At 43.6% G+C, this 13,307-nt stretch overlaps 1 protein-coding gene across 2 annotated transcripts in view; it reads left to right on the top strand.

Moving 5' to 3' along the window:
- The first annotated feature begins 221 nt into the window (after positions 1-221).
- LOC119372410 (zinc finger protein 32-like) overlaps positions 222-13,307 on the top strand; it is a 29,355-nt gene continuing 16,269 nt past the window's right edge. The window contains exons 1-2 of one of the 2 annotated variants that reach the window (XM_037642887.2): positions 222-756; positions 9,241-9,399. In XM_037642887.2, the coding sequence (XP_037498815.1) occupies positions 9,249-9,399 (151 nt within the window). In that variant the 5' untranslated portion in view covers positions 222-756; positions 9,241-9,248. Of the gene's footprint in view, positions 757-6,989; positions 9,400-13,307 lie in introns of those variants that run through there. The other variant, XM_037642885.2, reaches the window with a different exon arrangement.

Genomic DNA, 13,307 nt, shown 5'->3' with positions numbered 1-13,307 from the left:
TTTTCTTTCATATAATAAAGGTTTTCGCCCTAGTGCTTAAATATAATGGCTTTGGTTGTATATTTATCTGCGAGCCACGGTAGTCAGAAACGAAAAAACAAGAATATTAGGGACTTTTCTGGCAAAGAGGACTTGCTCTAGGGATATTTCCGATATTTCGGCGGCGGATGTTGGCATCACTGGCTACATTGATGGCGGCGTCCGTTGTGGCTAAGCGCGCTGAAAAAAACTGAGCAGGTTGTTTGGGCGTGCGTGTCATACGACGATATGACTTCGGATGCAAATGTTCTTGCGCTTTGTGGAGCCGAGTGATTATTGACTCTACTACCCCCTGGCTAAACGCTGTGGTGCAACCGTGCAACCCCGGTGTTTGCGATTTGTTTCTCAATCACCCTAGCTGTGCTGTGCGCTCTTGTGTGTGGACGGTGTTGTCCAGTGCGTGAAGTGTTTCCGACGCAAAGCAGCGCTCTATGCGACCTGTTTAACGTCATCACTTTGTTTCGTGTTTGTGTGCACCGAAGTCGCTGGTGTGTCGGTGAACGTGTTGCCCAATGATGCCTCCGGCAGATGAGCTCGCGAGGCGGTAAACGTGCATCACCGTAAACGGCTCGGAAAAAAAAAAAAAAAAAAAGGAGTGGGTGACCTACGATGCAAGGACAACAATTTACGGCTTCGCGAATTCGTGCCTTCACTGCCTGTGAAACTTCGCGGGACACTGCAGCGATGCTCGTCCCCGCCTCCACAAAAGCTGAATACGTTTATCTTGTTTTTTTCACACTTACACGCAGTACAAAGCGACTTCGTTTCTTTGGGTATATCGTTTCTGAAGACAGCTGACCAATGTGCGTGTCGCGCCTGTCTTCTGTACCGATTTGCGAATCCCCCAAAAAGCGAATGCTTTGATGTAAACAGTGAAACGTTGTACACATGCTTCCCTCGCGAGTGCGTACGTTTTGTTCTTTTTTTAAATTATTTGCTAAACTAGTCACTTGTTCCCTGGCGTTAACGCTGTATGTCATAGAAAAAAAAAAAAGAGTTGCTTATCTTTCGCACCCCTTGATGTAGTTGTGGTGGGCAGCCAGCCTCTTGGTGTCACAGTCTGCCACAGCGTAATCCCCATTTAAATTGTGTCTTAAGGGGTTGCACCATGTACTCTAGTGTAAGCTTATTTCTACGACTTTGTGTGCATCTTTCGCTTATGCTGTACTTTCTCACTTGCGTATTTATACCTGTGTGCGCCTGCATAAGGGGTGGTCATTGACTGCACCCCATCGGCATGCCAAGTGGGTCAGGTAGTGCTGCAATGCAGGGGCAACTGAAATGATGACCTGTGCTTCGAAACGGGCACCCAACAATGAAAGCATTGCTGTAACTACACAAGAAGTCCCTGAAAGTATATGGTGCTGCCTTCTAGTGCAATAGAATCTCAAAGTAGCATTGATACAGCCTGAATAGCACTCATGTAAAGCAACCAGACTGCTTCAGCTGCCTTTATTATTATTATTCTTTTTTCAAAAGTACGCAGAGAGCGACGCCATATTGATATGAAACATATCCGTACCGCATGCTAGGTACTTGTGCTACTATTCAAGCGTACACAGGCATTTGTAGCAAACGCGACGTAGCAGCCGCAGACAGCGCCAGCATCAGCAGGCATGCGCTTGACCGCTCTAGAAAAGTGTGTACTACTCACCACGCAGGCAGCTACTTCATCGTCGCAGGCTCTTTCAATATGCCAAACATGTGCAGCCTTAATGACGAAAGAACAAGTGTATATGCAACACGGAAACCACAGAACAAAAACAGCACAGCTACCTTGTGAAACTCCATTTGCTAAACAAAGAAATTCATATTACTTTCACTAATTCAGTGCACATTTGTCTCTAAGTAAATGTAGCGTTGTCCTGTATTCCTTCTTCTCGTCCATGTTTTTTTTGCTAGTGAACACGTCCTATTATTCATGTTACCAAATAGCCCTACTTTTCGCCTTAAAAGTAAATGTATCATTTCATGCAGAAAGGGACAAGCATGCTCCTGTGCCGGTGCGAAAGATGGTAACAACAGCTGGACACAGCACATGCAAGCAGTGCTTTACAATGTCATTTGGAAGATATAATTTATACAGGGTGCCCCAGCCAACACTAGCCAGAGCTTACAAACATGACGATGCACTTTATGGCAACGTGAACAAATGCATGTTGCAGGCTATTGCATGGAGTAAGTCACACTATTTTTGTATTCTGCTTAATTGGGCAAGATTAATTAACTCCTAAAGCAACGAAGCTGGGCAATAAATTCCGATGAGAAGTTGTAGATCGGCTAGGAAAATGTTCGATGAGATAGTTTCTGAGTATCTATCCATTAAGTATTAGTGTTTTTCTGCTTCCTACATATGCCCACAAAATACAGAAAAATTACGCATGACGTGGCCACATCATAATTGCAGTGCTCCCTAACGTTCTGCCTGCAAACGACCACAGCATTCGACCATATGTTCTGTGGAAAGGCAACAGGGCAGTGATGATGGTGGTGACCATGCAATAACAAGCCTGTTGCTTGCAATACAGACCACACACGCGGCAACACAAGCAATAACTGCTGTGTCTGCTTATCGCTGTCATGAACCCCCACGAGGGAAGCATATTGTTTGTATGCGGAACGTTGGGGAGCACTGAAACTACAGCGTGCATGCGGGCATGTCACATGGTATTCATTTGTACTTCACGGGCACCGGTGGTAAGCAGAAAAACATTAATATATCTAAAAAATAGGCAGTTGGGAATTGTCTAATGGCACGTTTTATGAACTGATCTACAGCTTTTTAATTAAAATTTTTCAGCCAGCTTCATTGCTTTAGAAGTTAGTTATTTAATCTTTCTCAATTAAGCAGAGCACAAAATATAGTGTGACTGACTTCATGTAATTGTCAGCAACATGGATTTGGTTGTGTCATCATAAACTACATCGGCATATTTTTAAAGGACCCCTGACACCAAAATTGAAACCTCGAGATCTTTGTGTTGTTTGACTTTCCTGTATACGGGGGCACATCTGACCGATTATTAGTGACGAACGTAGCCTTTAAGATATCTTAATTTGGTTTTAAAGTAAGCGTGAGTGCTCACTTGAGTTGGCTGCACCTTGCGACATCCTGGTATGACGTAGATAGAGGCCCCCGTCACAGAAGGTTTGTGGGGCGCACGTGCACAATACCACAATACGACGAGGCCTATTGTTCCTCACCCCTCTGGCTCTGTTGTCGGGCTGCTCTCCAGGTAGTTTTCGTGCGCTTAACAGGGTTAACCCATACTGAGGCACCCACATACTTTCAATCTCTACCGCGTGCAGGGCCCCGATTTGAAAACCGCACTGTCAACGTCACCACAGCTTGAGTGCACGTGGTCTTTGACGCTCCCCCGCATGGGGCGCCAGTTTCTTGTGGTTTTTAGGCGGGCTTTTTGAAGTGATGCTAAAATGGTCACAATTAACTACGCTAGAATTAGTTGTACGATACGCTAGAGCATTTACGATTTAATTGAGAGATTACCCGACACAAAGCTACAAATTACAGCAAAAAAGTCACCAACCAAAATTTCGCTGTCAGGGGTCCTTTAAGCTCTGGCTAGAGTTCGTCTATGTATGTCTGTTTACCGTGTCGCAGTTGTCTCCTTGGCAGGTCTATGTGAGTATTCTACAGTGACTCGCAATTTCAAAATTTTGTCTCGTGCCCAGTCATAGTGCTGTAACTGGTCCTACAACGAAAAGTACTTGTTTTGTTTGTTGCCTTGCAGACAGCCAGTGATATCGCGAATAAGCCTGATGTGGCTCTTCCACAGCTGTGTGCAGAGGCTTATGTTGCTTGTATTGGCTTTCACTTTGTTTCTACTTGTAAGTTGTGCCAATCCTGTTAAGTCTTGTGGCTGCATTGCATCGCATTACTGTCAGTATAGGACATATGCCATACAAGTGATACAAGTACTGAATCAGTACAGAATGTTGGAAAAACTTCTGGAAACCTCACAGTGCTTCAGTAACATTTTCTGGCAGGCTAAGTTTACCATGCATTGTTCATACGAATAACAGCTCAAATGTAACAAGAAACCAAGATGGCACAGGACAGAATGTTGACTCTGTCGTATGTTTTCTTGGTTTCATGTTATAAATATGAACTCACTGCACTTGTTTTATTATAAAGATGATCTACTAGTAGAGAGAACTGTGGCTACTGAATACAGCACAATGTTCGCGGTATTCAAGTCATCCGCAGTAACAGGTGGTGTGTGCACGTTAAAGCCCCGAATAATGGCTTCCTCAGAGCAGCGGAGACTAATGCAAAAGGCCATCTCTAATGCACTGCAGGCACCAAAACCAAGTGCATAATTTACATATTTTGGACATATGATCTGTGATGTAGCTGTGGAAGTCATGTCAGATGTTGTGCTCTTGCTTGGTTTAAGCACAAAAGGAAGAAACAATCACTTGCAGAGAGTGCCATACCGAGAGAAGCAGCACAGAGGGACAGCATTCGTGAATTCCACTATAGGAAAATTAATGAAGTTGCGTAAACTGTGTAGCTTTTTTTATATATATAGAGATACTCTCTAATGAACTTTCTTGTTAATGTCAGTGCTTGACTACAAGTTTTTAATAAACAAGATATGTTAACTCTTTGGCGGACACGAGGGAACAAATGTTATCATGTTAAAAGCATTTTTAGTGAGTTATTGACCACATCTTGTTTCCAGAAAAGCCAATTTGAAAGTCGACAAGTGTTTTATTGCGAAGAAAAATGTGGGGCCCATGTGTCCCACTGACCATTTAAAGGAGTACTGGCACGAATTTTTAAAATTTTTGAATTGTTGCTCTAAATAAAAATACTGGTGTCGAGAACCTGAAACGAGTATCGTGGTGCCTGGGAATGCATCGTATATATTTTAATTGCTGCTACCTTAAAAAGACACTTTCGGTTTCGATATCAAGGGAGCGGCTTCTCAGAGACGTTTCATAGCAGTGTGACGTCACGGGGATACAGAAACTTGCGACGTACTAGCGGAAAATCCATCATCTGCTCATGGTGCACATAAACAACGATGAGTGAATTGTCGTCCAGTGACCCTGACAGTGATTTCTACGATTTAGGCTGCATGCAGGACGCAGAACTAGCAAACTCGGGGGAACTGTCTTGACTCGTCGGGATAATGTCCATTGCAGTGGGGTTGGCTTGCAGATGCTCAGTGACGGAAACTTCAAAGTCAAATTAAAATATTTTGTATGTGTTCTCCGACTCCGGTTTGTGGAGAGCGTTCACACTGCATAACAAGGAAAAGAAAAATGTCCCTTTTGCGATGTCTCAAAATCGTGTCAGTACTCCCTTAAGCCACTTTCGTAAAGTGGGACTCGTATGTCCCGCTGTCCACTTGACATAGTTTACATCTTCTTGTGAAATGGTGCGAAGCTATTTGCACATAGCGGAACATTGCACACAATGCACCTGTACTTCGTGTGCACTTCTTTTTTGCTAGTTAAGCACCAGCGGCTTAACCAGCAACTGTGGCACCGCCGTCACATGCCAGTCAAGTTCGGGTGGGGAGTATTTCCAGAGAACCAATACTCATTCCGAACACCAGTCATCGCATGACCTCATCACTATTGTCAGAATTCTGTGGCGAGCTCCAAAATACCTCCAGTACTTCCTCAGCAGTGACACGCCTCTTCTTATCCTTAGAAGAAAAATAATGATGCAAGTGCCCGTGATGGGGCTGTCAAGCATGGCTTGGTGGTCATTGCGTGGGACTAGTCGGGTAGGGCAGGGACTCGCTTGCGTCTTCTCTGGACCAAAATAAAGTTCACTCATCATCATCATCATCATGTGATGAGTATGGACGGAAAAGCCCCCATGCTATCGCCATGCAGGCTAAGCCTAACTTGGAGCACATGAATCACACAGCTTTTCGTAAAACATGTCTGGTTTATCTATTACATCACAAAAAGCTGCTGATAGTTTTTGCTGAGTGGTTACTGTAGTGCAAAAAAGACAAGATTTATTCACTTTACATCTTTTTCTTGGTCTAAATTAGGCCACAAAAACACACAAAAAACCAAAATGCAGACACTAAAAAAAAGAAAAAGTGCTCCTTGACTTATTGCGTGCATCCATGTAGTGGAAATGCCACAAAACTGCGTAAATAAAGTTGTAGTATGCTCAACAGATGGAGTCCGTGGATTGGATGTGATAGCACGAGCTCTCTTAAGGAGGCACAGTGCTGAAAATGAGGAATGAAAAGTGGGACGTATATGTCCCGCTCTCCAACAAAGGGTTAAGTTGTGTGATTAGTTACAATGTTTTCACGCTGTTGTTATCTATCGTCTTTTTTTTCTTTATGAAAACTTTAGTTTCTTTCAGCCTGACAATGTTGACCTTTCAGACTAATCTGCTGATCTGGCTTGGAGTATGTCTGCCTTTATTTGTTCGGCTGTGTCATTGCCTTATGAAAATGAAGTTTCTTCAACGTACTGAAATTGCCCTTCTGTTCGATGGTTTCAGGTGCTCACTTCTCCAAGGCATGGTGCTCAACTCAACATGAGGAAGATTGTGGTTGTTATATATGTGGGTGCACATCTTTCGAAGTGCTCGAAAATTTTATTTCCCTGATTGATCAAGTGTTAATCTCTTTTCTCTTGTATCTTGCAACATGCGAGCTTGCTGTCTGGAAATAGGAGTGGTTTTAACTTCCGGCCACAGGCTGGTTTCGTATGCACTACCATCACTGTGTTTCATAAGAAGCAGGAAATTCTACGATGGCTATGTCTCTAACTGATCGCATCTGTGGTAGAAAAAATAGAGGTTCACATATGAAACAAAAACATTAATGTGTATCATGTGATTGATTGTAACATTTGGTGACACACTTTGATCTCACATAAGATGGCATAATACCAAACAAGACAAGTTCAGGGCAAGGTGGTGGTTAACTGTACGTCTGCAAGTTATTATTGAAGTTATTTCGTTGAAAGCATTGCAGATCAATAGACAACTGCAGTGCTTTGTGCATCTGATGAAACTTCAAGGACCCAACTTCTTGTGTAGTTTGCACAGCCTTTCTGGCTTAGTATGAAAGAAAGCATAATGGCTGGTGGACTTCATCATCCTCTTGTTCATTGACGAATGTGTTTTACTGGAATGTCTGCCAGCCTTGACTGCTGCTGAATGCATTGCTGAGTGTTGTCTTTGTGAGCATTGTTCTGTTCCTTTTGTCCTAGTAATGTGCGACACCTTTTTAATCCAAAACAACACTTGCATTACCTTTGCAATATTTGCTTGCCTCTAATCATCTCATCAGCACTTTGAGTTTACGCTCTGGGTTACAGGTAATGGAACAGTAAACTAAGTTGCCTGTGACACTCCATGGAAGTATCCTGGAGAACGTCTAATATTCGTCACCAATGTAGTTCATTTTATAACTTTGTTTACATATTGAAAATCCCAGCCAGATATGTAGTCATTTCATTTGTCACAAATATACAGTATAGATTGCACAGCACCATGAGGCAGGTGGGAAAAAGAAACTAGCATATATTTCAGCGGCTTCTGCATCACTGCTTCGCCTTGCATCAAAGGGCCAAATGCTCAGGCGATCACTTTCAACAACACTCCTTTTTTTCGAGATTTCATGAGATAAGCACCTGACGCATCATTGTCTACGAGTGAGGACGACAGTTGGGGCAGTGCCAAACCACTGTAGCCCACAGGTGGCGGAACAGTTCCGGCTCTGATCTCGTGAAGATGAAAGTCCCACTGAAAGTGATCGTCCGAGAATATGGCCCCAAAATCTTCTAAAAAGCCGAAACTTCATGTTAAACTACGTAAGGTGTGGACTTAAACATAAATGGATTGTTCAATCTAATAGGCATTCCTGAATGAAACCATGCTGGCCTTTGCTTGGATCTTTTTATTAGGCTATGTCATCATGTGTGGTAATTAGGATAGAGTTTTGTAATATTACGCTAGCGGGAAATCTGGGACTAGTGTCTATGGGAGCTGCAATGCATGGCGCTTCAGCCAGCGTGGGAATGATGGGTAGTGCATGGATTTGGCTAGGCTTCGTTTTTTTGGCTCCGTGTGGCCTGCAGCCGCTTTGTCGCAAGATGAAGTCCAGCAAAAGTTTAGCAGTCCCACTGCTGACCAATTCAAATTAGTTCACAAGGTTCATGGTGAGCCATTATTTGATCCAAATTGGAAGCCGAAACATAACAATGAAGAAACCCACGAGTTCATTCAAAGCTGCAGGCACGAAGACTAGGCAAATCCATGTAGTACCACCCATCATTCCCAAGGTGGCTGAACAATTGCAGTGCCCTAGATCCGTCTAGTAAATACTGTTGAAAAGTCTATGGTAATTAGCCAAGATGCTGTGTTAATCAGTGTCCACAGCTTCAGGCCTTATCTACAGACAGTACAGAAGCTTGGACAGGACGTGAGGTCTTGTGCATAGCTGAATGTGGCCTACCGAAGCAAGGAGTTCACTTAGATGGTAGTTTGTGATCACTCTTATGATTGCTTTCATTGTTACCTGTTTGATTGGACTTATGTTTGCGGTTTACTGTGCTTTCTCTATGTAAAATTTGGTGATGCTGATAAAAAAGTGGGCAGTATTTTTTGATGCTGTATTAGGTTCTCTGGGGCACCCGTCTTCATATCCTAGTGGCAAAGATGTTGCGCTGCTATACATGAAGACACGGGCTCAGTTCTTTGCATTGCCCGCACTTACATAAGTGCGATATATGAAGACCCATCTGCCTAAACTTAGGTGCACAGTAAAGGTGGTCAAAGTTATTCGAGTTGCCCACTACAGCATGCTTCATAATTCTTCAGTGGTATTGAAAGGTAAAACCCCAAAACAACAAAGAATTGGGAGTCCTTCCCCTATCGGGAGAATAGGGGGCAAGTGAAGCTTCTCTTTCTTTCCTTCTATAGCTTTGTGCAATGCTCCCTCCTAATTTTTTCCTTTCTCTATGATAGAAATTGCACCCCTCCACCCATGTGCTTAGCAGCGCAACACTTGTGTTGCTGCAGGCAACAATGATTGTCACGAGTGAAACAACGGAAGGCAACAATGAAATGTGGCAATATCAGATAACAAGTGACCTCGATAAAAGATCAGATTGCCATATCCAAAACGGGTGCCATACTGCTCTGTTTGCCTCTGATTAGCATTCTCCTTCTTTTTAAAACTTTTTAAGGATTGAGCATGCAGCCATCTTTGGGAGACAAGCCAGGTACTCGTGGCATTGGTCTTCGTCCTCTGCCGGTCTACCTTCCTGCGGCCGATCTGGAGGAACTGGACGTGCTGTCTGCGGTGCCTGTCGTCAATGCTGTCAATGCCAGGCTGTCGGACACAGGTAGGCAAGTTTGTCTACAGAAGGCACGCAGGCTTTTGTTTATTTAGTAAGAATGCTGCACTCTCAGCATTGTGCATTGTGAAGGGTAGGTTTGATGATGTAACAGAAAGAAAATGGTAAAATCAAAACGAGCTAAACTGCAGCAGCATAAATGCTAGGGCATTATTGCACACAGTCGTTTATATTTAGCATTTGCATAAAATGATTGGAAGGTGAAAGCCATCTTTTTTTCCTCCTTTTTCATCCGAGTCTATTGTACTGATGCTCACAACGACCCCCTCCCACCTGAAAGCCTGCTGCACCTAATGTGGTTTTGCTCTGCCTCCAGGATCGCAGTCATTGCAAGCTTTCTGCACCTCGCATGGTTTTGCACATCCTCCGTGATTGGCCCGCCTTTGACCAAGCAGCAGCATCGCGCGATAACGTCATAATGACATCACAAATGCTGGCGATCTGTGACGTCATTGATGGCATCATGTTACTTTGAGGTCATGCGACTTATGGTACGCCAACCGCACACACGCATTCACTTTAGTATCCCGTGACTTTTGACCTACTTTTGTTAGCTTTTTCTTTTTTTTTGCATCACTTGTGCTGACTGTGACGCAACTTACAAAGTCTCGCGATGTATCGTCAGGTTTTGCGAACTGTCATCAGGTCTCGCCAAATCTCGAAAACTTCGACTCATGAGACAATGAGCCTTTATTTATTTATTTTTTTATACATGTACCTACAGCGCCCTTTAGGGGCATTGTTGTAGGGGATTTCCAAATCAAAAGTACATAAACGGCAACAGGGAAAACATATTGTGCAGTACAAAACAAAACAAAAATTGCAAAATCACAGCATACAATATATGGCACAAAATACATACAAATACAATGAAAAAGCGCTCACAATAGATGGAAAAAGAACAAAAAGAAGCAACATTAGGTAACAAGATACTCTTTTTAAAAGTGAGGGGAACACTGTGTGAGGGGCGGTAACAATACTTGTAGGTAACAATACAAGTCTTTCAGCTTAATAACCATTTCTCTGCTGTCACTATACAGTACTTGTCCATTAAGTCAACCTCGAAGTTGCTGTGAAAGTACTATGTTTTATCAGAAACGTTTGTCTTGGCAAAAGTTGTCCACAGAATTTGACATATGCTGTTCCTAGGGTACCCAAGTAACCTCAACACAATAGTTCAAGCAGCAATAAAAAACCCATAGGCAGGTGTTAAAATCTATTAAACTGATTTTGCAACAGAGAAAGGAAAATATCTGCTTGCCAATGCTTTGAAATTTGGCATCCTGGCACGAAACATGATGTTACACACATTTGTTCAAAAATTCTTCAGTGCCTTCATGTTTTTTCAGAGTGGAGTGGTAAAGGGCATGCCCACAATATATTTTTGAAATTGGCAATTTTTAACTAAATTTGCACTTTGGGTATCCTCTAAACCCCTGCTCATTTATTTTTCATTGGCTTTATGCCAGTTATTCCTTATAGTAGGAGCATATTCTTTTAAATTTTCTTACCTATTCTGGAGGCAAGAGTTCATAGTGGTTGGTGGGGGGAATGTGCCAAAACATTCACAGTGTCTTGTGTGGAAGAGGCCTTTTAGGCTCCTGAAAAATGGCCTTACTTGACTTGCAACCGTCACAGGCACTTGTGGGGCCTCGTCAGTTGTCTGTATGATGCCAGCTCGGCATGCTTTTCATGTCATTAGGCATACCTGTCGACACATGCATAAACATTATTTGTGTACAGTGAAGATGAGATGCACTTAAAAGACAATGCACTAAAGGTGAAGACAAGAAAAATGTTCATCTTTTGCCACATCCTTCTAATTGCATTCCCATCTTGATGAATCAACTCTGCCCAGATAAATGTATTGACATAAGGCAATTTCAGCGCAAAAAGCACAACGAACTTACAGGAAGGAGAATAAGGCAGTTCATGGGCCAAGTACTAACACCAACTGATTTATTTTGAGAACAGTGCAGCAGCAGGAAGACACCTAATGTACAGTGAACATTAAGTGTCTACCTGAGGTGCTGTTAACATAATGCCGTATTCAGAAAACTCACACTCACTATTGCAGAGATAGATGTGTTGCTTCAGAACTCCATGTTGACTGGTTGGAATGGGAACTGCTCCAAATGTATCAAGGAAGAGAGCACTGAGAGCATAGGTGAAACACATATTTCTATAATTGGGAATCTGACCGCAATTGTAGGAACTGCCTGCACCATCGAGCTGAGCGAGTGCAATGCAATTGTGACATTGGTGCAGTGAACCTGTAGTTCATCACATTTGAGAAAAATATTCAGAAATCGAGCCAAAACACACAAAAATAAGGAGTCATAATTCGTAAGGCGTAGCGCACCACGACAGGGACAGAGAAGAGGGACGCACACACACAGCGCTATGTGCGTACGTCCCTCTTCTCTGTCCCTGCCGTGGTGCGCTACGCCATACGAATTATGAATCCCAACCAACTAGCCCGGCAACGTGCCTTAGCAAAAATAAGGAGATGCAACACAGCTCAAGGAGCATGAATGTCGCAGCAGAAACAAAAAAAAGAACTGTTTGTGTCATTGACAGCGCACCGTGTCCACAAACTGTGCTCACAAGAACTGAAATTTAGGCTATTTAGTAGGAATTTATACTTGAACAGGTAGCACAAAAGGTAGCGCTCGTCTTGCCTTCTTGTGCATCCTTGTCCTCTGCGCTACCTGTAAAGAACAGAGACCAACGGCATGGCTGCCTTCTTCTTCCCCCTTTATTCCAAACTAACTGTGCCGGTGATTGTAGGCGCATGGTGTGAGACCGTCATCGTCTTCCATTCTCGACATCTTCCCGCCCGCAACAAAGAAGTGAAAAAGAAAGGACGGCACAGAATCGAAAAGGAAAGAATGGCACAATACAACAAAACACTGCCGAGCCACCGCACTGGCTGGGCGATAGCTCGAAGTCACGTCACTTGTAACATGTAGCGCCATATTTTCGTTCGCTGGCTGCAGATAGGTCGATGCGCGATTCACTCAACATGCATAGCGCACTAACCACCACTTCGCGTTCGCAGATTTGTCTCGCACGCACTTTACGATCCTTTATTTCAGTGAAGTCAATCAAACGCAGTTCGCAAACTCGTATTCCAGTCCGTGGTTGCACAGTTATAAGTCAGAGCTATCTGGATGTTAGCAAGCACCTTTTCTCTTCCATCGATGTTTGAAGTGTTTGGAGTGATCTCGAATTACAGTCGCTCTTCCTGCATGAAGTCGCTGCTTGCATGTGGTTAGGTCAGTCGGTGCCTCACGCGTTCTTGGTATGAAGTGGCGTCTCTGGAAGCCTTTGCGTGCTCTTACTCTCGTTGGTTTCAGGCATCCTTTGGTGCTCACGTGTGAAGACCGTCTTTTCTTTCTCCTCCTTAGTTCTTTTCCTTTCGATGCCGTTATTCTGTTGTTCCGAGCTGCCAGGTAGTTTCGCTTGGTTCTTGTGTCCTGTACGCCTTGAACATGATGGTTGCGTCCCTTCAGCCGCATACCACGGAATTGCACACTCTCCTTCAGGCTTGCCGTCTTGATAGCCAAGATCGTGATTCGTGTGGCTTGTACCGATTTCCATGTGTCATCTCTAAAAGTATTTACGTTATTGCTTGCTCGCGAACTTTGGTGTTTCCTTCGCTTGGTCCTTCGGTCTTCGTGACACACGTTTGACGCTTTTGTCGCAGTGGAGTCGAATCTGTCGCAACTGGAAATGTCTTCAGAACTCCCACAACCGACAGACAACAGTGCGCCAGTTCCCACAACTGTACTTCCGGCAGAATCTCTGGGAATTGTTTCAATCGTTTTGTGCTCAGACGCAGCTGGTGTCATTGCTTCATCATTGGAACCCGTCACTATTACAGTTTCGTAGCT

The sequence above is a fragment of the Rhipicephalus sanguineus genome, chromosome 10, assembly GCF_013339695.2.
Source record: "Rhipicephalus sanguineus isolate Rsan-2018 chromosome 10, BIME_Rsan_1.4, whole genome shotgun sequence".
Taxonomy (NCBI): domain Eukaryota; kingdom Metazoa; phylum Arthropoda; class Arachnida; order Ixodida; family Ixodidae; genus Rhipicephalus; species Rhipicephalus sanguineus.
Note: the sequence above shows the minus strand (reverse complement) of the source record. Positions and strands in the feature narration are given on the sequence as shown.